This window comes from Antechinus flavipes, chromosome 1 (assembly GCF_016432865.1).
Source record: "Antechinus flavipes isolate AdamAnt ecotype Samford, QLD, Australia chromosome 1, AdamAnt_v2, whole genome shotgun sequence".
In the NCBI taxonomy this organism is placed as follows: domain Eukaryota; kingdom Metazoa; phylum Chordata; class Mammalia; order Dasyuromorphia; family Dasyuridae; genus Antechinus; species Antechinus flavipes.
This window is the reverse complement of record NC_067398.1, coordinates 100,465,762-100,491,534: the sequence shown is the minus strand read 5'-3', so window position 1 is coordinate 100,491,534 and position 25,773 is coordinate 100,465,762. Positions and strand designations below refer to the sequence as shown.

At 32.8% G+C, this 25,773-nt stretch overlaps 1 protein-coding gene across 1 annotated transcript in view; it reads right to left on the bottom strand.

Annotated features, from left to right (window-relative positions):
• Positions 1-25,773, bottom strand: part of MPDZ (multiple PDZ domain crumbs cell polarity complex component) — a 215,033-nt gene that overhangs the window by 136,793 nt on the left and 52,467 nt on the right. The window contains exons 4-10 of the mRNA XM_051970827.1: positions 19,537-19,746; positions 18,824-18,963; positions 17,935-18,151; positions 15,420-15,548; positions 11,434-11,643; positions 6,593-6,707; positions 5,799-5,887 (exon numbers count right to left, since the gene is read on the bottom strand). Coding sequence (XP_051826787.1) covers positions 5,799-5,887; positions 6,593-6,707; positions 11,434-11,643; positions 15,420-15,548; positions 17,935-18,151; positions 18,824-18,963; positions 19,537-19,746 — 1,110 coding nt within the window. The remainder of the gene's footprint in view (positions 1-5,798; positions 5,888-6,592; positions 6,708-11,433; positions 11,644-15,419; positions 15,549-17,934; positions 18,152-18,823; positions 18,964-19,536; positions 19,747-25,773) is intronic.

Below are 25,773 nucleotides of genomic sequence, written 5' to 3'. Positions count from 1 at the left end.
CACAAGATTGTTTGGGGTAACATTAACATCTGAGGGTACAGGTCAAGAAAGTTCTCCAGTTTCTTCTGAAGAAAATTAGAGATTCTCAGAGGTAACAGAGAGGTGGGAGTATACTCCAAGAATAGAAAACAATCTCTATAAAGGTACAGAGATGGGTGAGTCAATATCATGTCAGTCAAAAAATATTTATTTAGCACTGACTATGAGCAGGCACTATGCTAAGCTCTGGGAATATAGAGAAAGGTAAAAGATAAGCTAGAGTAGCACGAGATTTGTAACAAGAGGACTTCAAATTCTGGGTCTGCTACTCACTACCTGTATAACTCTAAGCAAATCACTAAATGAGACAGAATATGAGTGTCCTCATGTGAAAAGTAAAGTTAGCATACTAGATAATATGCTCCCTACTCAAGATCCATGATCCTACTTCAATATTTGTCAAGGTTCATGATTTCTTAGATAAGGACTCTCCCTCAAGCAATGTAGAGCACTATCCATGACTTTATTAATTCTATAATAAGATATAATATGCCATATTTCAGAACTTAGTGACAAATTATCAGCCTTTCCACACACGTGAAGTGGTGTCCAGACTACAGACAGAAATTCCATTGCTGACCCTACATGTGAAGCTCTTGTGCTTTAGAGGAATTGTCTAGTATAGCCTTTGAGGACCCAGTCATCTCCACATTTCAATGAGAGGATTAGCTTCAAGATTAACATAAATCTCTTGAAATTATGTTTATAAAAAGAATCTGGAATAAATTCAATACTAAATATAAATATGTATATATTTTAATGATTACACAGAATTTCTCAAAATACCAAAGAATTTAAGCTGAAGATTTGCTTTTTTCATTTTAAGTTTCACAATTCCATGCTTTCTCTCATAGCACAGCTGCATATCAAAATAGATTGTATGCCCACTTATCCATTTAACTTCAATAATTTAAATTCATCAAATAGTCTAAGGAAAACAAAATATGTACTTTCTCTTCCATTCTTAGTAACTGTAGCTCCTACTTAAAACATATAATCTTCACTCCTCCTTTCCCTTCTCCCCTTCCTTATATGAAAAGGAAAGGTTTTTTTTTTTTAAAGTAACAGGCAGAAAAACACCCCTACTAAGAATGCAATTTCTACTTGGTAAAAACTGTTGAGGCAACTAGGTGCCACATTGAATAGTATAGGTTCTAAGGTCAGAAATATCTTAATTCATGACTTCCTGACTGTGTAACCCTGCTAGCCTCAGTTTTTTCAACTGAAAAATGGGAATAATAATAGTACCTACGTCTCAGCATTGTTGTGAGGATCAAATTGAAATAATATTTGTGAAACAATTATCAATGTATCTGGAATATAGTAGGCACTTTAAAATTCTTCTTTTCTTCCTAAAGTAAATGCCACATAGAAGCAAGGTTGTTGAGTTTTAGCTACTGTGTTATCATATGGATCAAGATATATGGAGATGTATTGACTTGGCTATGGTATCTAAACCAATGAAAACACAAGGTACTAAATGTTTAATGCAAAATGGATCATAAGAGAGATTTATCATATCCAGTAATATCAAAAGCTGCTGCTGAGATACAGCAATTCTTCACAACAAATAATTTGGAATTTTTACTAGTAGGGACATATTGGTAAAATTCTAAGAGTCACTACCTTCCTACTTCAACTAATATGGCATCAACTAATTACTCATACACACTAAGACTTCAAAATAACTTCACAAATCATATTATGTAGTACTCAACTTCAAACTTAACATAGTAATATTCTGAAGTCCTTTTTAATATTTGTAGGAAAGTTCATTTTTCTTAATTTTCTTAAATAATTTTCTTAAGCAAAGGTAATTTTTCAGTTGTTTTAAATAATGATTATTATCTTTCAGTCAAAATGAATGTTATTATCTTAATAATGTTATAATATAGAGAAATTAAAGGTTTACAATTTTTTCATGATAACCTTGTTTTGTTATATGAAGCAGGTAGTACAAGGATTATTTCTTTTTTACCAATGAGGAAACTGAGGCTTGGTGAGGTTAAATGACTTATTCAGAACAATACAGACAGTTTCAGAGTCAAAATTCGAACATCTTCCAGTTCAAATATTTTTTCCACTAAATTATTTTATTCTAACACTAATTAAACAAATTATCTTATTTTTACAAGAGAGAAAACATTAAAAATAGTGAAAAGAATGAAAAGTTGTTTTCACTCTATAAATATATTAAAAAAAAACACAGCTTAATGTTTATTACCTGGTATCCAAAACTCCAGTAGTCTGAAGAGGTTATCATTACAGGAACTCTGACAATTAATGAACAATCAAGTAGAAGAAACTACAATTATGTCTATAGTTATGAAAATGCAACCTTAGCTGAGTACATTTTAATGGCATATTTTAAATTATCCACAAGATGCTAATGTTTCCCCTTCAAATTGAAGTGAATACAAAAAATTGGATTGGAACTAAAATAAATTTGTGTTTTTTTTTCAAATAAAAAAGGATTATAGCTAACCAGGAGATTAAAATGGTAAGTGCTAATGAAAACTTGAATATTTTGAATTTTGCTAAAAATCCAAGAGCTCTGATGAAGATATGAAGGCAATGACTTTAAATATAGTAAGAAAACAAGAGAAATTGAATATTTTGATTTTTATTAAGAATCCAAGAGCTCTGATAAAGATATGTAGTTAATGATTTTAAATATAGTAAGAAAACAAATTCTGGCCTTTAAATCAATAATTAACTTTTCAATTAAAAAATCATATTACTCTCTCTAAGAGGTTACATAGCTTTTTTGTCTCAGTGAAAAAGAAGCAAATGAAGAGTGTAGAAAAATGATAAGTTTAGACTCAAAATATTTTCATTTGTATTTGTATATTGTAATTTGTAAATTTGTATATTTAATTTGTATTGTATATTGTAATGTATATAGGTATACATTCTGTTTATTTAAAAAGCTCCTTAAGGAGAGGTGTTTTCATTAAAGCTTATTTATTGACTGATTGATTTCTACTTCATTAGTTAGGCTTTTAACTGATTCAAAGTACAGTGATACTAACCGGAATTAATGTGTGAAATGTTTTCGTAGAAGAAAAGGAAAGGGAAGAGAGAGAGAGAGAGAAAAAAAAAAAAACTAGCTGATAAAGAAGGGTGTAAATAAAGTTGATGATATCAAGCTTGACAAGGGTTAAAAATCAGAGTACTCACAGGATCAAAGGGGTATCTTGGTACTTGAGCACAGTTTACTAAAAAGTATAGAAAATAAGGTGAGAAAAGAGAAAGTACAGAATCAGATATATTTCCAAAATAAAGTTTATTTGTTATACAGAACAGAAACTACAAAGAAAGTTGTATGTATTCTATAAGCAAATTATGAAGAGTTCAATTAGCAGAATCAATTTTCAGTGGCTACTAAACAGTTTCTGCTAGGAGTCATGAAGAACTCTATGGAGAAGGTAGGAAATAACAGAATGCAAAAATCTGAGGGAGGAATGCTACTAGCAGTAATAAGCAGCAACAGCAGCAGGAGAAGGAGCAACCCCATCATCTCTACACCTGGAGTTGTCTCCAGATGCTTTCAATGAGTTTGCGGAAGGTGAATTTACATTCCAATAATTTCATTCAATTACAAAATTTAACCATATTATCCAACTTCATATTGACTATAAAAGAATAATCAAACACCAGGAATGCTTCTGTCTGAACTCCATCAAAAAATATAAGGAGATAATAATAACAATTCTTATTTCAAGAATCTCTGATTGTATTAGGTGTTAATGCTCTACTGATCAGTGAAAAATAATTCCTCCATATCTAATTGAATATTTTTCTTGAGTATTTGTGGCCAAATCACTTATCATGTTGTATCTTACACTTAACTGATGAGTTTTTCTGCACTGAACTAGACTATTCCTTGGGCAACAGGCATAATTCGTTGTCAAGTCTATTAAAAGCCTTTTCAGTTTTGTTTTATCTATCAAGGCTTGCAGACTCCAGACCTAGCCTTCAAATCCTTGAAACACTTCTCTGTCATGCATGGTAAAGCACTGGAGAACTTCTTTAGTAAAAGAATAATAATAGTAATAATACCTATTATTTATATTTCTCTTTTAATTCAATTCGATTCAATAATAGTTGTACCTATTATTTACTTCTTTTAATTCAATTCAATTCAATTCAACAAGCATTTATTAATACTCTCTACTGCATATCAGGCACTAGAATACAAGGATTAAAAAAAATGATCCCTGCCTTCAAGGAGTTTACATTCTGTTGTAAAAATAAGTTCACAGTCTATAGATAAATATAGAATAAATATAGAGAAAATATAAAAGCATTACCATTGGGAAGAGGGAAGAACATAACCAGGAGACATCAGGAAAAGACTATTAGAATAGTTCATATGTGGCCTGGACTTTAGAGGAAGCAAAAAAAAAGTATTCGCAAATTATATATATATATATATATATATTTTTTTTTTTTTTTTCTTCCATCTGATTCTACACAAGTACTGTGAGAGATGCAGGATATATATGATTATTCCCATTTTATAGATGAAGCAGGTTAAGTGACTTGTCTAGGGTAATATAGGTAGTATCAGGATCAAGTTTCTAAATCAGTGTTAATTGCCCACAGAATCTGGTAATGTGCTCTTATCTTTATATCTCTGAAAAAATAGTAGACATTTTAGTATAGAGAAAGCATTAGATTGAACTAAAGTCCCTACTGACCTCAGTATATTTATGTTGAAAATTGCCCTCAACATTTGTATCTCAAATGTTCTCTGATAAGCATCAGAGAATAAGGATACTTATTGGTAACAGAGAGGTAGCTTTGATTAAAAGAAAATGAGTATATTTTCTAAAAAGTATCAATAAATAACCACAATTAAAAGATATCCTGGCATGTCCAAAACTACACACCCAGACAGTCCAAGAGGAAAATCATGAGTGTCACCAAGTGGTCCACCTGAGTAACTGCAATGTGTTTAATTTTTCATCACTATCATATTTAAAGGCTATGATTCTGATCTGTGGTCTCGGATCCCCAATACAATCATAGAATTAATGCAAGGGGTCTATATTCTGTATATTTTTTAATGAACTAAGACAATTCTATAATATTTTTAATGTATGGACACTCAAAATTTTCATGTTAAATATCTGAACAGTACAGGACATAATGAAGACTTGTGATTTCTGGACTTAAAACTTTAAAACATAAACCTAAAAGTAAACTTGTAATCAGTACATATTTGATCCCATTTTCAATCTAGTCTAGCACAATATAATTGAACATATTGATGTCTCAAAATCTTCAAGATATCATTATTATTATTAGAAAGTTAAGCTTCAATTATCCAGAAGACTCAGAAATCAGAGAAATTCATTCACCAATAAAGCAGGATAACCGAAATATTGAATATTCAAATATTCTTAGAGATGGAAAGGTCCTTTAAATAATTTAGTTCACAATAACTTAATTTTAACTGTAATGACCAATATTCTCTCCAAGAGTCCATGAGGTGGGGGACTACTGGCACAGAACATTGCATACTCTATCAGACATAATTGGTATATATAGAATTACATCTATATAGAGATTTTAAACTTATTTTTAAATTTTTTTCTTATCTATTTAATTTTCTGCCTCACAAGGGAAATGTCACATAAAAATTAAGTTATCAATCAATAAGCTTTAAAAATAATATCTAAAGTGTCAAGTTTTTTAAAAAAGAAATCTAATCTATCCCCATCATTTTAAAAATGATTTAAAAAGTGACTTACTGCTATGATTTGGTCACCAACACGGATTCTTCCATCATGTTCAACAGCACTGCTTTTTGTAATGCTCTTTACAAATATACCTGAAGATTCTGAGAATTGTTTTAAAAAAAATAAATATCATTATTTTGTTACGTTCTATAAGTCAATCTAAGCATGTCTTTAGAAATATCTAAATTAAATATACAGAGAACATCACAGATATTTCCCAGTTCCATATTCAAACCTATAATTTTATAAGATTCTACTAGCTACCATTTTACATAAGCAACATAATGGAATCCTGGTAGCCAGCTATTAAGAGATAAAAACAAACAACAACAACAAAAAAATTGTTTTAAACTAATGCTAACAGACAGACCAAGTTCCCCCTCTCCCCATAGTAGGCATATTATTAAAGAAATTATTAAAGTAAATTTTATTTGACCTTCAATTTTATTACCATCACCTCCAGGATTCATTCCTTACTTCAATGATATGATGACATCAAAATATTAGTCCTGTGGATAAAGAGACTACATATTCTAGAAGATGCACTTAGATCTGTATGTTTATATTCGTTTCAATTAGATTCCCTTGGATTAAAGGCATTGTCTCAAATGAACCTTTATCAAGATTGATATTTCCATACCTAAGTTTCCCTGTTTCTAAAGTTGTTTTTTAAAGTATATAGTCTAAGGATATTAAATGAAGCTTTACTATTTATATGTCTATCTGAAAATTTTTTTCCATAAAGCAAAGCTATCATATAAACCTATAGATACACAGGTTTAAAATATTTCATTTTCAATTATTACCTGATTTCTTATCTCCAATGTAACCAGCAATGGTTATTCCTAATCCTTGGACATTTTTGGTAAGCTCTACATCAAATGTTTCAATGTCTCCACTTTTCTGCATAGACATTTCCACCTAAATTAAAATAAAACAAAAAAAAAAAGCTCAAATAAAAAAGAGAATTTAGCTCAATTCAAGAAAATGAGATTCTTATCTAGGGATGATGACTGATTTAAGACTCCAGAGAAAGCTTGGAAAACAATTTACTGTTTTAAAGACTTCTGGTGATGTAACCTGCTTCTTTTTCTAATCTAATATAGTTAAAGAGATAATGGTCAAAAATAAAATTCATTTTCTAAAAGGATGTCCCTGCATATGTGCATTAAAAACCAAATTTTATAAACCAAATCCAGCTTTCTTATCAACTTTTATCAGTCATTTGGAGGTTATTCTTCTTTAAAAATAGAAGTTCAGCTGTTCAATCAACTAGCTCAATATAACTGAACATATCGAAGTCTCAAAATCTTTGAGATATCATTATTTAATAATAATAATGATATCTCAAAGATTTTGAGATCTTTTCCTTCATCAGTAAAGTATAAGTGGACAATGAAGTGCACCTGGAATTTATTGTTGGTTCTGCATGCTTCAAGTCTCTTCCCCATCTAAACCATGCAGCTCCATAGTGAATTTCCTACATGTAGATCCCATAATGTCACTTTCCAAATCAAAAAACACCAAATATTCCCTCCCCAAGATCAAATTTAAAAATCTCTCTCTCTCTCTCTCTCTCTCTCTCTCTCTCTCTCTCTCTCTCTCTCTCTCTCTCTCTCTCTTTCTTTTGGCATTCAAAGTCTTCATAACCTATTTCTGCACAGTCATGTCCCTCTCTTCTGCCACAAACATTCCTTGCCATTTTCTTACACCTCAACATATACACTTCTATCCAGTAACACTGGCCTCCTAAATATTCCACAAACAACACACTCCAATCTTTCTCCTGCAGGCATTTTCTCTGGCATTCTGAGAACAATCCTGAACTGTTCTCTCTCCTTACTCTGCCTGTTGGCTCCTTAGCTTCCTTCAGCCCCTAACTAAAATCTGATCTTCTACTGGAAGCTTTTCCCACTTCTCTCCACTAATTGTTTTCTAGTTATCCTATATTTACTATTTACCCTACATATCCTATTTATTCTGTATCTTTGTAAGTATACATGCATAGATATGTAAAAATCCTATATATCCTACAAAAATATGTACTAGTTTCCCCTATTAGACTGTGAGCTTCCTGAGAATAACTGTCTTTTGCCTTGTTTTGAATCCCCAGTACTCAGCATCTAGCACATAATAGGCACTTAATAAATGAGTGGCAAATTATTTTGGAAAATGAATAATCTTTTGATAATATGTAAAATTATCTTTTACTTTTAAGAAGCTTGGCTTACTAGACAGTATCAAAGTCAGATATCCTTGGGTTCAAATCCCATGTCAGACACATGCAGGTTGTGTGACCCTGGGAAAGCCAAGGCTTATCCTAAGCAATTAGTTTCTGAGATCATAGTTAATCTGCAGACTCTGATGTATTTAAGTAGAGAGGTTTCTTCACTAGGTGTTCCCTATACCAAAAAATCACTTATCTGGTATAAAACAAAACTCTATATTTGATGAAGTCGAGGTAACAATTCCTAGTTAGAAATAAACATATGACAAATTCAGAATGGTCATTCTCTTTGGCAAAAGACAGGTTTATGTAAGGAATTCAGTTACATACAAAAATCGCAAGTAAAATAGGAACCAGTAGTGACAAATATGAAATAAATTTGGGATAGCAAGGGAAAAGATAAATTCCCCAGGGAAACTCACAATTAACCAGAGGAAAGAAATATTCTATGAGGTGGAAGTCAGCCACTGAATGGCAGGTTAAACTGACCATAGAGTTATCTAGAAAAGGAGAAAGATTCCATTATAGGGAAGGCTCTATGAAGGAGAGAAAGAGAGTACCTCATAGTGGGCTTAGCTGCCAATAGAACTTAGCAAAGATCATTATAAGCCAACTTTTATAGGGAAAATATAGCCTTGAGGGTTTCTAAGGTAGACTAAAAAAGTAAAGGCACTTGGAATATTTAGGTGGCGCAGTGGATAGAGCACCAGCTGTGAAGTCAGAAGGACCCACGTTTAAATCTGGTCTCAGACACTTAACACTTCCTAGCTGTGTGACCCTGGGCAAGGCACTTAACCTCAAGTGCCTCAGCAAAAAAAGAAAGAAAGAAAGAAAGGAAGAAAGGAAGAAAGGAAGAAAGGAAGAAAGAAGAAAGGAAGAAAGAAAGAAAGAAAGAAAGAAAGAAAAAAAAAAAAAAAAAGAAAGAAAGAAAGAAAGAAAGAAAGAAAGAAAGAAAGAAAGAAAGAAAAAGAAAGAAAGGAAGAAAGGAAGAAAGAAGAAAGGAAGAAAGGAAGAAAGGAAGAAAGAAAGAAAGAAAGAAAGAAAGAAAGAAAGAAAGAAAGAAAGAAAGAAAGAAAGAAAGAAAGAAAGAAAGAAAGAAAGAAAGAAAGAAAGAAAGAAAGAAGGAAGGAAGGAAGGAAGGAAGGAAGGAAGGAAGGAAGGAAGGAAGGAAGAAAGAGAAAGAAAGAAAGAAAAAAAGAAAGAAAGAAAGAAAAAAAGAAAGAAAGAAAGAAAGAAAAAGAAGAAAGAAAGAAAGAAAGGAAGGAGGAAGGAAGGAAGGAAGGAAGGAAGGAAGGAAGGAAGGAAGGAAGGAAGGAAGGAAGAAGGAAGGAAGAAAGAAAGAAAAAGAAAGAAAGAAAGAAAGAAAGAAAGAAAGAAAGAAAGAAAGAAAGAAAGAAAGAAAGAAAGAAAAAGTAAAGGCACTTGAACTCAAGAGGAAGGGGTCAGGAGCCAGGTGGAATTTTCTTAGCAGACCAGGTCCTTGACCTACCTAAAGATATGCTTGATCAATATCTCAAAAAACTGTGGTTGATACCCAGAAGTAGGGGGATGGACAATGGAGGCTGATAAAGAGGTCCCAACAATAAGAATAGTTTGAAAATTATTCGATAATAGAATTATCTGGTAATAGCTTCCTAACAGGGAAAGAGAGTAAGTTTCATCATTATTGTATTTTTTTTTAATTATGAGTTTTGTGTCCCAAGTTTCTTTAAATAAGAACACATTTTTATTACACACAAATCATCTGCCTTCTTAGAACATCAATATGATCCAGATTTCTTAAATATGCTAATACTCCCCAATCTGTGAAATTGTGCCACCAATGAATGGTTAGGCATTAATGAGCTGGTCATTATAGCTGACTAGTAAAATAATTTAAATCTTTAACATACAATGAATCATGAGGCATCAGTAAACTGGACTGATTATCAACATAAGCCATTCTTATTATAAAATTACAACATCCTAGTCTCTTGACCATGGGCCAAGTGGGGTCTAAAGCTGGCTATTCTTCTGGACTTCTTCTAATCCAAACTACATCTCATTGGCATTCCACCTAAATGAGATATAATGCTATACTGAAGTTTGATTTCATTTTTCCCTTACACATAATTATCTGTGCAAACTTAGCAAAAGTTTAGAATTTAGATAATTACCAGAAAATGACAGGATGAAATCTGCTTCAATGGAAACAAATGTGTTTTCTATTTTTAATAAGACTTATGCGAGTGCTATTTTAGAGGGTGGCAATTTGACTATCAGATGATTTTAAAAGGGGCACAAGCTCCAGAAATGAGGATATGCACAGAATAGAGTTTTTTAAGCATTCAATTACATCAAGTGGTTTTGGTACTGCATTCATTTATGTATTGCTGAATAAAATCTTTTGTTTATCACAAAAGAATGACATTTAAATGCTTTTCCAAACAAGATTTCTCTTTCTTTTTTCTTTCCTTTCCTAAAAAATAACAGCCAGACCTATGCTAAAAACAACAAAAATCATAGAAAATTCTAGTTACCTACTGAAAAAATTTCAAACATTTGCTAAGGAGTTCCAGATTCCTTCTCCTATATCTAGCCTATCTCTTAAGAATTAATAATCATCTGTTTTCAATAACACCAATCTGATTTTTAAAAAACTATGGGAACATAATATATATCTATAATTACTATAATAATTATCTCTGAAATTTTTTACTGCTATTTTTTAAGAATTAAATATTGGGAACACAAATATTTCTGGAGGTAAATTCTTATTTACCAAAAAATGCAAAAAAAAATTGAAATTAATGATCCTGTTGCAGAATGCTGAAATGTCAGAAAAAGGCCCACTTTTATCACCATTTTTTTCCAAAAAAAAATACAACTAAAAGGGGGTTTTCTAGTTGCTCAGTTCACAAAAGGCCTTTAAAGAGCTTTCTAACTAGGCAAAAAACCTAGAATATAACATAATACTAAAACCTGGTCTTTAAAAATTGAATCTCTCAGAACATATTTCAGCACTATATTTCAGCATGAATGAATAATCCATGAATATTACTCATAATATAATTCTTTTCCCTCCTAAAAAAAGAAAGTTTTCTCTGTTTCCTTCATCAAGCTATTTGGAGAAAGGACTCTGTTACTACATGAATATGTAGTATAGTATACTGAAAGGACTTTGTTACTATATGAGTTATTATTTATATTTATATTTATTATATTATTTATTTATATATACACATATTTATATTAATGAGCAATTATTCATCTATAATTAGTCTTCTTGCTTTTCATATTGCCAAGTTTTCAGCAAGTTTTGATGTATTTATTTGTTAATTAGAACTAAAATAGAACTTTTCCCATTAGTTCAAATTCTGTATAAAATAACTTTATAACATAAATATTGTCTTCCAAATCTGTTTAACCTTGTACACTCACCAGCTTTTCCGACATGGAAGACATTGACGAGGATAATGTGATGCCTGAAGAAGTCGTTATCATGGGTTCTTCTATGACACCTCTTGCAATCACCAATTTGACTCGATTCCCACACTGCCTGAGCACTTGTGCTACTTGCTCACTGCTCATACCAGCCAGGTCTGTCTCCCCAATTTTCAGGATATGGTCTCCACTACATAATCGCCCATGCTGAATGAGATAATGAATGATTAATGACCCAAATATTGTCCTAAAATGGAACAAATGACCTAAAAATATTTTTTAAATCACACATTTTTGTAAAGCCAAATGAAGGAAGAAATTAGCTTTGTGAAGAGCCAATAAAAGATGAACATACTTTACTTGTGAATTTGAGAGTCATTTATTACAGAATAAATGAGGCACATTCAAATAAGCTTCTAGTTAGATCAAACAAAAGATATTTGTTGTGTATTTTCTATGGTACAAAAATAAAAAAAAAACAAAGAAAATTATCAAATGAATGGATGGAGATATAGAGGAAGATCAGATCAAATCACTGTGAGCTAGTAAAATTTCATGGCAATAAAGGTAAATTCAGTTGAACTGAATTTGAATAAACAAAGATTTTAAAAATTGAGTATCAATTAATTAAATTTACAAAAAAAAATGTAGAATATATTTAAATTCAGATCTTAATTCTTCCCTCATCCTTAATCATATACACAGATGCTTAACAAATGTGTATAAATATACATATATAAATACATACATACACACAAAAATTATATATATTTATTAAGCACCTACATGTCAAGTACTGAACTAAGGGCTGAAAATATAAAAGATGGAAAAAAAAAGTCCTTAGTCTCAAACAATTTACAATCTAAAGGGGGAAACAAAAGGTAAACAGGTGTGTACAAATCCACTTATATACAAGGTACATAGGAAATAATTAACAGAGGGAAGATACTAGAATTAAGAGGAAGGCTTTCTATAAAAGGCAGGGCTTTTAGTTGGGACTTAAAAGAAGACAAGCAATTCAGCAGCAAAGTTGAGGAAAGAAAATTTTCCATGCATGGCAGACAGCCAGAAAATTCTCAGATGGGAGAGATGGAAAAGCCAGGAGATCAGTGTCACTGAATTGAAGAATACATAGCAAAGAGTAGTAAGATGTAAGAAGATGGAAAGGTAAAGGGAGCTTAAATTATGAAGGGCTTTAAATGCCAAACAAACAATTTTGTATTTGATTCTAGAGTCAATAGGAAGCTAATAGAGTTCACTAAATAGGGGATAAGATATAACATGATTGGACCTGAGATTTAGGAAATCTTTTTGGTGGCTGAAAGGAAGGCAGACTGGAATCTCCATAAAAGATTATCCCCAACAGGTTATTGAAAGATAGATAGATGGATGAAGGGATGGATGGATGGATAGGAGGAATATGATACACAGGAAAAATGATATATAAATATACAGGTAGACATATAGATAAATAAATCTAAATCTAAACCTAAGACAAGCTTTCTGAATATGGCCAGGGATCTATTTGTCTTTTTTTCATAGAAAGCAAAAGGAAATACCTGTCTCTGTAAAGATGAGAAGGATACCTATTTTACAAATATGTATGAGTTTATATTATGGTGCTATATATCACAAAAAAAGGGGATTCTTCCATGAAACTATTTCTCCCTTAAAGAATCCTGCAGAATTGATGTTTAGGCCCTTACTTCAAAAGAACTTAGAAATATAGCCAGAGTTGTCGAGCTACATTCTCTATTGAGTGAAGACCCACATCTAGAGCTTTTTAAAAAAGCAAACTGCTTATGTTACATCCAATGCTGCCTAATATTAACAGTAAAAAGATCAAAATCTGATTGATTATATTTGTTTGTTCCTAGATTATGACTATATTTTTACATAATGTTTTCTGCTTTGATTGTCATCATAAGCACTGGAAATATATGTTGAGCAAAGCTCTTCTGGTATGAAAGTTGACATGAAATTCAAATATGCTTCTGAACAGTTCCATTTACAACTGGTTATAATCAAGGGTGAACCTTTCATAAAAATAATTAATTTTATCAACTATGCAAGCATATTAAAAATATTTCTCAGTTTCTCTACAAAGCTAAAGAACTAATATTTTCCCCAAAAGTGCTTTCCAGATTCCTTAGGGACAGATTGAGGTAAGAAAAAGGCCTTTCATTAGGTGAATATATCTAAAGGCTATTGAAAGGATTACATGAGGGTCCACCTTATAGAAGTACTCTTTCATGAAAACCAGGGCACTCTCATGGCTCCTTGAAGTGGTCTGAGATAGTGACTAGGATGCTCACTTCTGTAATGTTAGGAATGTTAATATATCTTGTCCCATTTCAAGATTCCTATAAATGAAATTTTCTTGGGGCAGAGATGAGGGATAATGCTAGTTTGGACATCTTTTTCACCAAGCTAGAAATGGCTTGCAGATTCATTAATGAAAAGTTAAATAAAGCATTTTGGCAAACTTGGTGCCCAAGTAGGGAGTATAGTATTAGTATTAATATTTTCCCTCAATGCAACAAATGTGTGAACAATCATAACAATTAACAAATTTGTCAACTATTCTTTTGTTACATGTATACTCCAGTAAAATCCTACTGTATTTCCTCATTTAGCATTAAGGTTACCAAGATTTCAAAGGTTACATATCATGGTAACACAAACTTTGGAATATATCCTATCAAGGTCAAAAAGTCTGAAATGGGATTGTACATCTTTCATCCAAAAACTAGTCTACCTAAATTTGGAGAGGCTCAAAACTAGCTGATAAATTTTTTCAGGACAAAAAATTTCATTAAGACTGTGTCCAAAGATTTACAAGGATCATAATTTGTATTTACGGAAGGGACTATACCACTGAAATCACATATTTAAAACTGTAAGAAATATGCACACTAAACAGTGTTTTAATATATATCACATACTAAAGACATGCTATGAAATGCTGTGGTCATTCAGAACTCTGACAGTAGTGATCCATAATTAGGATATGAATTTTGAGGGTGAAGTGAGAGGATTCCCCACCCCCAATAGTAGTGATTTGTTGAGCTCTTCTCAAAATCTCTGCATTTCTACTATAACTCAATATATATGTTTTAAAGAAAAAAAAAAAAAAACCACTGCACTATACAAAACCATGCAATAAAAGCCAGAAAGCTTGAGGGGAAAGTGATTTAGGAACATAATTCTCAAAACCTTTGTCACTGATCTAAAAAAATCGGAAACTTGATTTAAAAAAACAGTAAATGGTTATACAGCTTTTATATGGTTAGAAATACATAAATAGCGACCAAACCCAAGTCTAAGGCCTGGAACTGCTACCCAACTCTCGACTTCCAAGCAAGGCAGGAGTCCATGGGATATAAGAGTAGGATTAAAGGTAATATGAGCCAGACCTTTTCTGCTCATAGTTCCTATTGAACCTGAGCACATACAAGAAAGGGAATTTTACCTTAAAAAAGACATGAATCTTGTCTGTGGAAGTGATAACTAGTAACCAATGATAGTGTGTTTAGGTAAGATAGCAAGATAGCTAGCTGGGTTTAGAAATACTTTTTTGTGGCCATGGAACATAGTGAAGATAAATAAATGGAAAATACAGGGATAGAATCCAAATCTTTGAACTCAATATGGAGTCCTTACAGATAATCCAGCCAAAAATTTAGGACCAAACTCACATCTCAGATGATTTTCTTCCCCAAGATAAAAGATAAAAAAATTGATCAGTAAAATTTAAAGTTCAAGTCATCCACTTAAGAAGTACTTATTAGATGCCTACTATGAACAAAAGCACTGTTTCAGGTGTTGGAGATTAAAAGACAAAAACAAAATAATTTCTGCCTTTCAAGAACTTACTCTACTAGGATGTAGTCCAAAGGTTTGATTTTTTGGTTTCTATTATATGATATATGATACTAACTTATGGTAATCACAAACAAAACATGTCCACTAATTGAGATTACCTGATCAGCCACTCCTCCAGGTAAAATGGTTTTTACTATTACTCCGGTTGATTTTCCTCCTACTATACCAAATCCTAGACCTGATCCATCATTAAGCAATTCAATGGTCTCCACATGTTGCCACTGCACCTGAATAAAAATAATAAAAGCTTATTTTACAAAAGTGCTTTTCAACTTACAAAGGACTTTCCTCATAACAATCCTGTAAGACAGATATGTCAAGTACAATTAGTTCTGCTGTAGCACAAATTTTGAAAACCTGAATTTGTTCCAACTTGATTGATACATTAGGGAAGATTTATAGTTTATACTCAACTTCTTTTGCAGCAAAATGCACCATTTCACAATAACTCAAAAAATGCAACCCCTTTCCCTGACTACTTCCACAACAAACTTCATGTCTTTTTTAAATGTAAAATATCCTCTTTATTGTATATACTTAGGTTAACTATATGAACCATAACAGAAAAGGTCTGGCTCATATCACCTTTAACCCCACCCTTATATCTCATGGACTCCTGCTCTGCCTAGAGGCCCAGAGTTGGATAGCAGCTCCAGGCCTTACACTTGGGCTTGGCCACTATTTATGTATTTCTTAACCATTTAAGTGGTATAAAACTATTTACTATTTTTTAAATTAAGTTTCTAGTTTTTTTAGATCATGGATGAAATTGTGTGTCTTAAATAGAGTTGCTTTTGCCATTATGAAGGTTTTAAGAGTTATATTCCTAAAATCACGTTCCCCACAACCTCTACGATTTCTATTGCAATTTTTTGTATAGTGCAGTGGTTTCTGAGAACACATATATCAAGTTACAGCAGAGCTGCATATATTATTATTACAGTCAATGAAGCAGTAGATTTTTTCTGAAATTCCCTTGCTTCCCCTATAATCCATCAAATAATAGCAATTTGATCTTCTAATTCCTCTGTTTCAAAAATTAGTCTGTTTTTCTGATAATTTTTGATCATATTTGGCTGATCAAATGTAACTTCCAAATCTGAAACATAACCTTGTTCACATGTGAAATTATGACTACTTTTATTTTATAGTAATATACTACTATATTATTACTTTTATTTTACTTAATATTTTCTTTTCCCAATTACACGTTAAAATAATTTTAAACTTTTTTTTTTAAATTTTGAGTTCCCAATTCTATCTATTCCTCCTTCCCCTTCCTTGTCTTTGAGATGATAAATAATCTAATATAGGTTATACATGTGTGATCATATACGGCATTTTCATATTAGTCCAAGAAGACTCAAGCAAAGAAGAAAGGAACAAAAAGAAGGAAGAAGAAAGGAAGTAAGGAAAAAGAAAAATAGCATGCTTCAGTCTATATTTAGACAATATCAGTTTTTTTCTCAAGGCAGACAGCATATTTCATCATGAGTCATTTGCAATTGTCTTGGATCATTGCACTGCTGAGAATGGCTAACTCACAATTCATTTTGCAATGTTACTGTTTCTGTGGACAATGATTTCCTGATTATAACTTGATTTTGCATCAGTTCATGCAGATTTTTCCAGGTTTTTCTGAAATAATCCTGCTTGTCATTTCTTACAGCACAAAAATAGTCCATCACAATCATATACCACAACTCATTCAGCCATTCTTCAATTGATGGCCATCGCTCTGAATTTCCAATTCTCAGACACCACAAAAAAAGATTTTGTACAAATAGGTGGCTTTGGCTTCTTTTTAATGTCTCTGGGATAAAGACCTAGTATTGCTAGATCAAATGGTATGAATGGATAATTTTATAGTCCATTGGGCATGGTTCAAATTGTCCTCCAGAATGGTTAGATAAGTTCACAACATTTAGTTCATTCCTACTTGCCACCACTTATAATCTTAACACATATGCAATATATATATGCACGTGTATACAAGCATGTATACATCTATACCTGTGTAGTGTAATATGTATGATATATGCTGTGTATCAAAATGCAAAACTTATGCAAAATAAAACAAAGGGATTTTTTTCTGAAGAAAGGGTTATAAAAGATCTGGGGAATTGGGACATTGAATACATAATGTGTAACCAACAAAAAGATTTGAGAAGACAATGGACGGTGACAGAATGGGAGAGAAAAGAGCAAAGAAGAAATAAAAGAAAGGGTGAAAGGAAGGGAGAGAGAGAAGGCAGCATACAAGAGATGAAATCATTTGCCTAATATCATTCAAGCTAATAAGTATTTGAGGCTTAATCTGAATAAAGTTTTCCCTGACTCCAGGACCAGCAGTCTATCCACTGCAACATCTAGCTATAATACAATGAAAGAAATCATGTAGCCATGATTAGGAGTACATGGACAACCATGAAGCTGTGGGTGTATATATATATATATATATATATATACATACACACATACATATATATACACATATGTAGATGTATGTATACATATAGGCATATATACATACATACATATATATATAGAGAGAGAGAGAGAGAGAGACATATATCCACACACACTTTTCTTGGGGGGAGGGGAGATACTCACCACAGGATTGGAGTGAGCTGAAACTGTACTAGCAGCTGATGGAGAACGAGAAACTATGGGGCTCATGAGTGGAGGAATTGAGCCTCTGGCAATAATGAGCTGGACATTATCTTTGGCCTTCTGAAGGATGCTGATAGCCTGTTGGTGTGTTATTGTCTGATCAAGTGCATATCCATTGATTGCTAGTATTTGATCAGTTTCTTTCAATCTCCCATCTCTGTCAATAAGAGAAAGAAATAGATGTGACAGCTGTCACTGAAATTACCAATGCTTCTGGATAGATTTCTCCTGTTTTTATTATCCTATTTTCTCTGTTCCACACTTTGTAATCTTCTTCCTGCAGTTTTCCTAAAGGAAGTTATTTGGGCCCTCTGGTGATTAGCTAGATCTCTTTGAAGCTAATCCCACTGCCTCTCCAGGACAGCACAGACCCTATAGCTATCTCCTCCCCTTCTATGGCCTCTTCATATTGGTACCTATCACAAGCAAAACATGCCCCCATTTATATGCTCCCAGCTTAGCTCCTTACAGTCAAAGCTCTATGTTTATTCTTGACTATGAGCTTTAAAGTTGAAAGGACTCTATCAATTATTATGCCAACACTAAATTAGGAAACTAGACTAAAATCTTATTTCTATGAAGAAATGAGGTTAAGCTTCTATAGAAACAAAATTCAACTACATTCTCTAAAGATGACTCTGGACTAGAAAAGAAGTAAACATAAGCTTTGAAAACTGTTTAGTGAATTTTTCATGTCAATTTTTTTCCTGAAAAATCCTTTGAGATAGACCTCTGAGATAGGTCCCTTAATACTCTAAAGCTGTGTCATGATGAAGAAGAAAGAGAATAATTCAGTATACTAATGACAGGAGTTTGGGAATAGCCTCACCTTTGTGCCACACTTCCCTCTTGGATCTCTTGCACAAATATCCCCAGTTCACCTCTGTTTTCACTCTTCAGCCCTACAACACTGAACCCTAGGCCACCACTTGCAGGCTTAACAAGTTCAAAAATCTCTATAGGTCGACCCTGTTCAAGAAACCCAACAAACAAAAATAATGAAAAGGAGAAGTAAATCTCAACAATGTAATGCTATCTTATTTGTATATCTTCATACTTATATTTTACATATATTAAGTTTTTTTTTTTAATCTCACAATACTCGGAAGGATTTAACATTGTGACCCTGAATTTTCAGATGAACAAAATGAAAGACTAGATGTTAAATGATTTACCTGAGGTCACACAGAGCAACAGAGCCAGCTTAGCATGTTAGCAGACATTTCATTCATCCTTAATAATATCTAACAGAACATATGAAAGGCTACAAAAATACCCAAAGGCAAATACTGCAGTTTAAAATCAGACACTCGCTAAATAAATCATCATGAAATAATTGCTTTCCATTGATAGCAAATGCATTTAAATTCCATCTCCCACATCTAAATTTTCCCACAAAATATGTTCTTTCATCAATAAAATGACTCAGACATTTTTAACTTCATAATATTTAACTGAGAAAGGTCTTAATTATCTGAGGGCAACATTTTCATAAACACAAGCAAATGCTAATCATTGTGAACAACAAAAATCATAACTCACCTGTGCCATATTTTTGATAAGCTGATCAAATTCATCACCTGAAGGTTTCCCATTGATTTGAGGAATGCTGGTTCCCATATGTGATTCAAAATCACCATTATTTTGACCCAATAAATAAGGCTCATTATATGAAGTAGGATGCCCACTAGATGCAAAATGTGGAAGTTGTGAGAACTCACCACTTGAAGATTTGGATGGTGTAACATTTACCTAAGAATGACAAAGGGATTAATATAAACTTTCAACATTAGATAACTGGTTCCTTCACTGTATCCAAAGAAGCTGGGATGTCCTTTTAAATACTTAATAAAGGATGTGTGATTTCATTGGTATGGGCTAGTTCTTCACCAATGCAGATCCCAATGCCTCCATACATTAGGAAACAGTCTCCTAATGTCATAGCCAAAAAAGAAATTACCATGCAACTTTCTGATGATGTTCTTCTCTAAACATATATTGGCTAATCCTTGGATGAGAAACATTAATAAAACCTGTTTGGGAGCCTTTACTTGAAGACTTTTGACTTTGGTGAGATGTATCAAAACCAAGACTCTGCTTACACAGCTTTTAGGGTAATCATTATAATGACAGGGCAAGGAAGGGGACTTCAGAGGCCAAGTGGAACAAACTCTATTTTATAGATGAAAAAACTGAGGTTAAATTACTTGTTCAAAGCCACACATAGCAATATTGAGACAAGATTTGAACTTGTTCCTTTGGACTTTGGCAGAGGACTCTTCAAAAAATGTAAAATAAATTGTACAGCAGTATTACATGGATGTAGAGAATTTGTTTTCTGATCTCCAATTTATTACAAATTTTCCTCAATGGACTGCAGGAACTGATACAGGGTCATAGATCTGGAGCCCGGAAAGGGGATTTCAGAGATGACCAAATTTAAGCCTAGTTGCAAACTAGGAAACTGAGACTTAGAGTAATTGACTTATGAATACATAGGTATTTAATGTCTGAGATAGCTTTAGAACTTAGCATAGTGTTCTATCCCCTATACTATACTTTCTCTCAAGGTATAAATGGAACATTTGATATTTGAGATATTATCTAATCTTATTCTATATTTTAGCTAAAGTATGTAAAATAATTTTCAAAAGTGCTTCTAAGTGAAATGATAATATGTTAATGAGGTTCCTAGGAAAACATCAAGGTTAGATACCAAAGGACTGAATGTAACCAAAATTTTATACAGGTGATGAAAATAGCCATGCCTCATTATGAGTCCTATTTACAGAATCATAAAATTGTAGATCTTGAAGTTGGAATGGACCTAGAAGATATCTACTTAATTTGTAACTTATCAAGAATTCTATCCAAAGATGCTTAGAGGGGAAGAGAAAGTAGATGAAACACTCTTTAATCCCCTAGAAATGGTTTGAGAGAATCTATTTTTCAGCTGAGATATTGATTCCAGATCCAAAATCCCATCAGGGAGACATTAAAATGGTCAGGAGAGCTCCCTTATGAAAGACAAGGCTGAATTTTCCTTGCTTTTTTTCTTTTCTCTGCTGCTGCTTTGTGTGAGGGAAAGGCCACTTCATATTTCAAGATAGGCAAATGCTAAGTACTAAATAAGCAAGCAGTAATCTGTTCTTTGTTTGGTGAATCTTCATTACTGCCTTCAAGAGAAATCGTGATTTCCACCTCTACATGGAGGATTGTATGCTTGATTGTTTTGAGCCTGTTTTCTTTATTATATTTCAGAAATAAGAGAAAAGGTACTGTTTGTGTTTGTCCAAAGAGCAGGGGGGCTTTTCTGATTTGGCAACATAGACAACATATTTAAAATGCATACAAAACAACTTAGCAAGAATGGCAAATTTTTTAAACACGAGGTAAGGTGTCAGGGAGTAGACTTCATAAATCTCATACTCAATAGGATGCTCAATAATTTCTGCCTCCTGCCAGCTTATGAGAAAGAAAGCCTGCTTATAGAAAGACTTGATGACATGAAATGGTAAAGCCCTACTCCACAAATAAAATCATTTTTATATATTCTGCCTGTTTCTGGTGTGATGAACACATAAAGAAGAAAATTTGATCTTGAGCTATCTAACACAACTATAATATGAGGAACCAGCATGTGGTACACAAATGGAGCACACTGTTCTGTGTTTCTTTCCATTTTTTTCTTTCCTGCTTTTGAGAAAAGGAGTTCTGTAGATATCTATGACCCTGTGAGCTTTGAAAAGTCAGAATGGTAAACCACCAGAACTCGAGGAGCTAAAGTTTATACCAGATTGTGTAGTCTATTGAGATAGGGAAGCTAAAACCATTTATCCATGGGCTATGCCAAATTTGAAAGTGAACTGGGGTGAAGGGAGGACAAAAGGGTTAACTAGAGAAACTGCTTTAAGTTTGAGCCCACTTTCCCAAAGACAGAGGATATCCATAGGGAAATATGTTGGAGGAAAATGTTCTTGTCCTTTCTCTTGTGAATGCTTTAAAAAAAGAATTCTTCCACAAATTTGAAATAAGTATGCATCCAACTTTCCCCTAATGATCTGAACTGAGGGGAAGTTCACAAACTCTCAAGACAACCCATTCTATTTTGAGGTTGCTATTTATTCTCAAGCTTTTCTTTGTAAATCAAAACTAAATTTGCAATTTGAATCCATTATTCTTAATTTTGTTATCTCAGAATAAGCAGAATAAGTTGAACCTTTTTTCCATGACACATCTTTCTAAGTAATTGATGGGCAGCTATCACCCCCTCTCCTTCAGCTCCAATTGCTCTTCTACAAGTTAAACATTCCCAGTTCCTTCCACAAATCCTCTTTATGGCATAATCTCAAGGCCCTTCACCGTTCTGATCAGCTTCTAGCTGTTCTTCAGTTTATTGATATACTTCCTAGATTCAGCACTGAACATAATACTCTAAGTGGACTTTGAGCAGGATAGAGAACAATCATATTCACAACTCCCTTGTTTTGGACACAATCATTCTCAGTGCATTATGGGAGAACTCTTTTTCTTCCTTATCACATATACACTGGCTATCACATATAGTCATTAAAATGACTCTTATTGAATTTGCTGCACATTAAATCTATCTCATTATTTTAGTTGAATTACTATCCATATTGTTATCTATGAATATAAAATATAGAATTTATTATAGAAATTCATCTTATTGATTTAGCCTAATCTAACCTATGTTGGGATCATTTAGAGACAATCTTTTCAAAATGGAATACTGGAAACCCTATTCTTCCACCAGCATACATGTGAATTTCACAATGTAAAGCTATGTAAGGATAAGAGGGGACTCAAGAATTAAAGATGACAACTAGAAAGAAAAATCAGTTCATCAATAAGCATTTATTAAGTGCCTGCATGCCATGTATTGTGCTAAGTAAGCACCAATGACACAAAGTAAAAGACAGTCCCTTCTCAAAAATTGTTTTAATTGAAAAATTAAAAAAAAATAGTCCCTTCTCTCAAGGAAATTACATTCTAATAAAGGAGACAAAATTCAAAGAGCTAAGTACAAATAAAACACAGACAAAATAAAATGGAGATAATGTGAGGGGATGTGTGTTGACTGACTGAGAAGCAGACATACTGAAGCCTCTCTATAGCAGAATAAAACAGAACCATATTAATAGCTAATTGTCCTCACCACCATACAAGATTTAGTCACTAAACAGCCCAAAAGAGTTGGGACAAAGAACAGCTGGTCTCATCTAAGAGGCTCTACTATTACAACATTCTGCATCTAAATCTATGTATACAAATATAATCATTATCTTATTATTATTCCCATTAATATTATTTCTCCATTCCACCTCTTTTAACTATTTTAACACAGCTCAACTCCTATTCCCTGGATTTCTTTCAACTTCCATTTCAGCAGCCCTCTCATGGTAGAGATGCTGCCTCCACTGTAGCCTCCTCCTCTTGTTTGGGGAGTTTCTCCTTGAAACCCTCACTTTGGGAAGTAGTTACCCTTCACAATCTCACTTCCAACCTGGCTCAGCTGTTGACTCTAGATTACTTTCCACTTTGCCCTCACATGACTACTTTCCCCACATAATTAGAACTTAAGAAACACTGACTCAGTCAGATTATCACTTCATTGTGGCACATATTTTGACTGGGTTCTCAAAGGTTTTGAAAGTGGCACAAAAGACCTATCTATCCTACTAAGGTTGAAAGGCTTCAAGTTCATGTTAAGTGGCCAACTGTATACCTTCCCAAGAGCCTTATCATGGTGCTTAGTACACAGCAGGTGTTTAGTAAATGCTTGTTACTTTATCATAAAATGGCTGGTCACCAAGTAATGAATATTTTCAATTAGGGATTTAGTCAAAAACATTTTCTAAAGCATTTGTTCTGTGTGAGTGTAAGAAGTACCTACCACATGTGAAATCATAGTACCTTTTAGTATTAAATCATTAATGTTGTTACTGCTATTGTTATTTCTTTGAGTAAGGAGTTTTATACAGACTTTCCTTCTTTCCTCATAAATCATCACACTAACTATGTAAATCGATGTGTTGTTTTATATATAACTATTTTAAAATGCACTACATCTATAAGACACAGAGTTTTCAGATTACCAATGATCCAGTGAATTTATCAGCTACCTGTTTACAACTAATGGGTGAGGGGAGCAAGGAGTGTCAGAGGCAGAAAGCATTTTGTTATCCTTTAAATGATTATTTTAAACCATTTGGGATGAATTAACATTTATACCTACATATATGTATATAGTATACTATGGGTATATGTCCATGTATGTACATATACATATACGTGTATATATGTGAGTGTGTGTATGTGTATGTATGTATGTACGTATGGTGTATTTTTTAAACAGCCTTGTTATGCCAAGCCTGGTTTTTTATCCTAAGCCATGGCAACTTCAAAAAAGTCTGCCAGCAAACTCTACACATCTCAGGTTGAAGCAGATGGCATGATGAAAGCTGCGACAGGCTGAGGATCCCACACACAAGGTCCTAACGCCTATGGTGTGTTTGCATAGAGAAAAAAATATTTGGACTTATGCTATGGTGAGCCAGGATGAACAAACTATATGCTGGGAACAAAGTAATGAGTCCTTCAAAGGTACTCCCTAGTATGTTAACAGATTAATTCTCATTCCAAGGGAGAACACTCTCAGAATTAACTTGCTTCCCCTGGCTCAACTAATTACAGTATTAAGATCCTAAGGGGAAAAAAAAAGTTCATGTTAATAAAGTAGGTTTGTTTTTCCAGTTTGTTTAAATCAGATGAAAATTCATTCAATTTGTTCTTGAAAAAGATGTTGTTCAAAGTCAGATTTATAAAATAATTTTCTAAAATTTTTCTAAAAAATAATTAATTGTATTATTCTACCTATCAAAAATCTTTTTAAATTTTTTAATCTATATCACAAAGCCCCAAAGTTAGGCATGTCCTTTTTAATAAGTCTGCAAAAGTTGATACGTCCACTGTTTAGTGGATATATATAAGGACCCAGTTTAGAGAAAATTTAACTAGAAAGATGGCAAATACTTAAAAGAGTTTGATCTACAAAGAGAATCAATTTAGATAACTTACATACCAGATTCACCAAATAATTATCAAGTTTTCATCCCATATTTGCCATTTCCTTCAGGAATCTTTCCCTGATCCCCTAGTCAGTAACTATATTTTCTCCCTTGAACTATATAACACAACATCTATAAAAGCACCTACTATATGCCCAAAGCTATTCTACGTTCAAAGAACCATGGGATCACAAATTTAGTACTGGAATGAACTACAGAAGTCACCAAATCCATCCATGTCATCTATTCTGCATATATATATTATTTATATATATACATATATATATATTCATTCTATCCCCTTATTGACTATATATTAAATAAGATCAGGAAATCAGTACTATTTAAAACTTACTTTTTCATTGGTGCTTTCTATGCAACAATTACTTAATAAATGTTTAAACTGAATTACAGAGGTGACATTAAAGTTTTCTTGAAGCATAAGAAAAAAAGTAACTAGAGTTATTCATTATAATAATTGTGACTACAGGAAACAGTACTTGATATCTTAAAAAGATATCTTTTTAGGTTACATGACAACAAATTGTTAGATAGTTTATGTATCTGCAAGGGGAAAGATTTTGTTTTAATTCTCTCTGCTACACTTAAAAGCATTTATGATGCAACCCCTGCTTATTCCCTACAGGAACAATCTTCACAAGTCCGGGAAACTCGGATTCTGGATTCA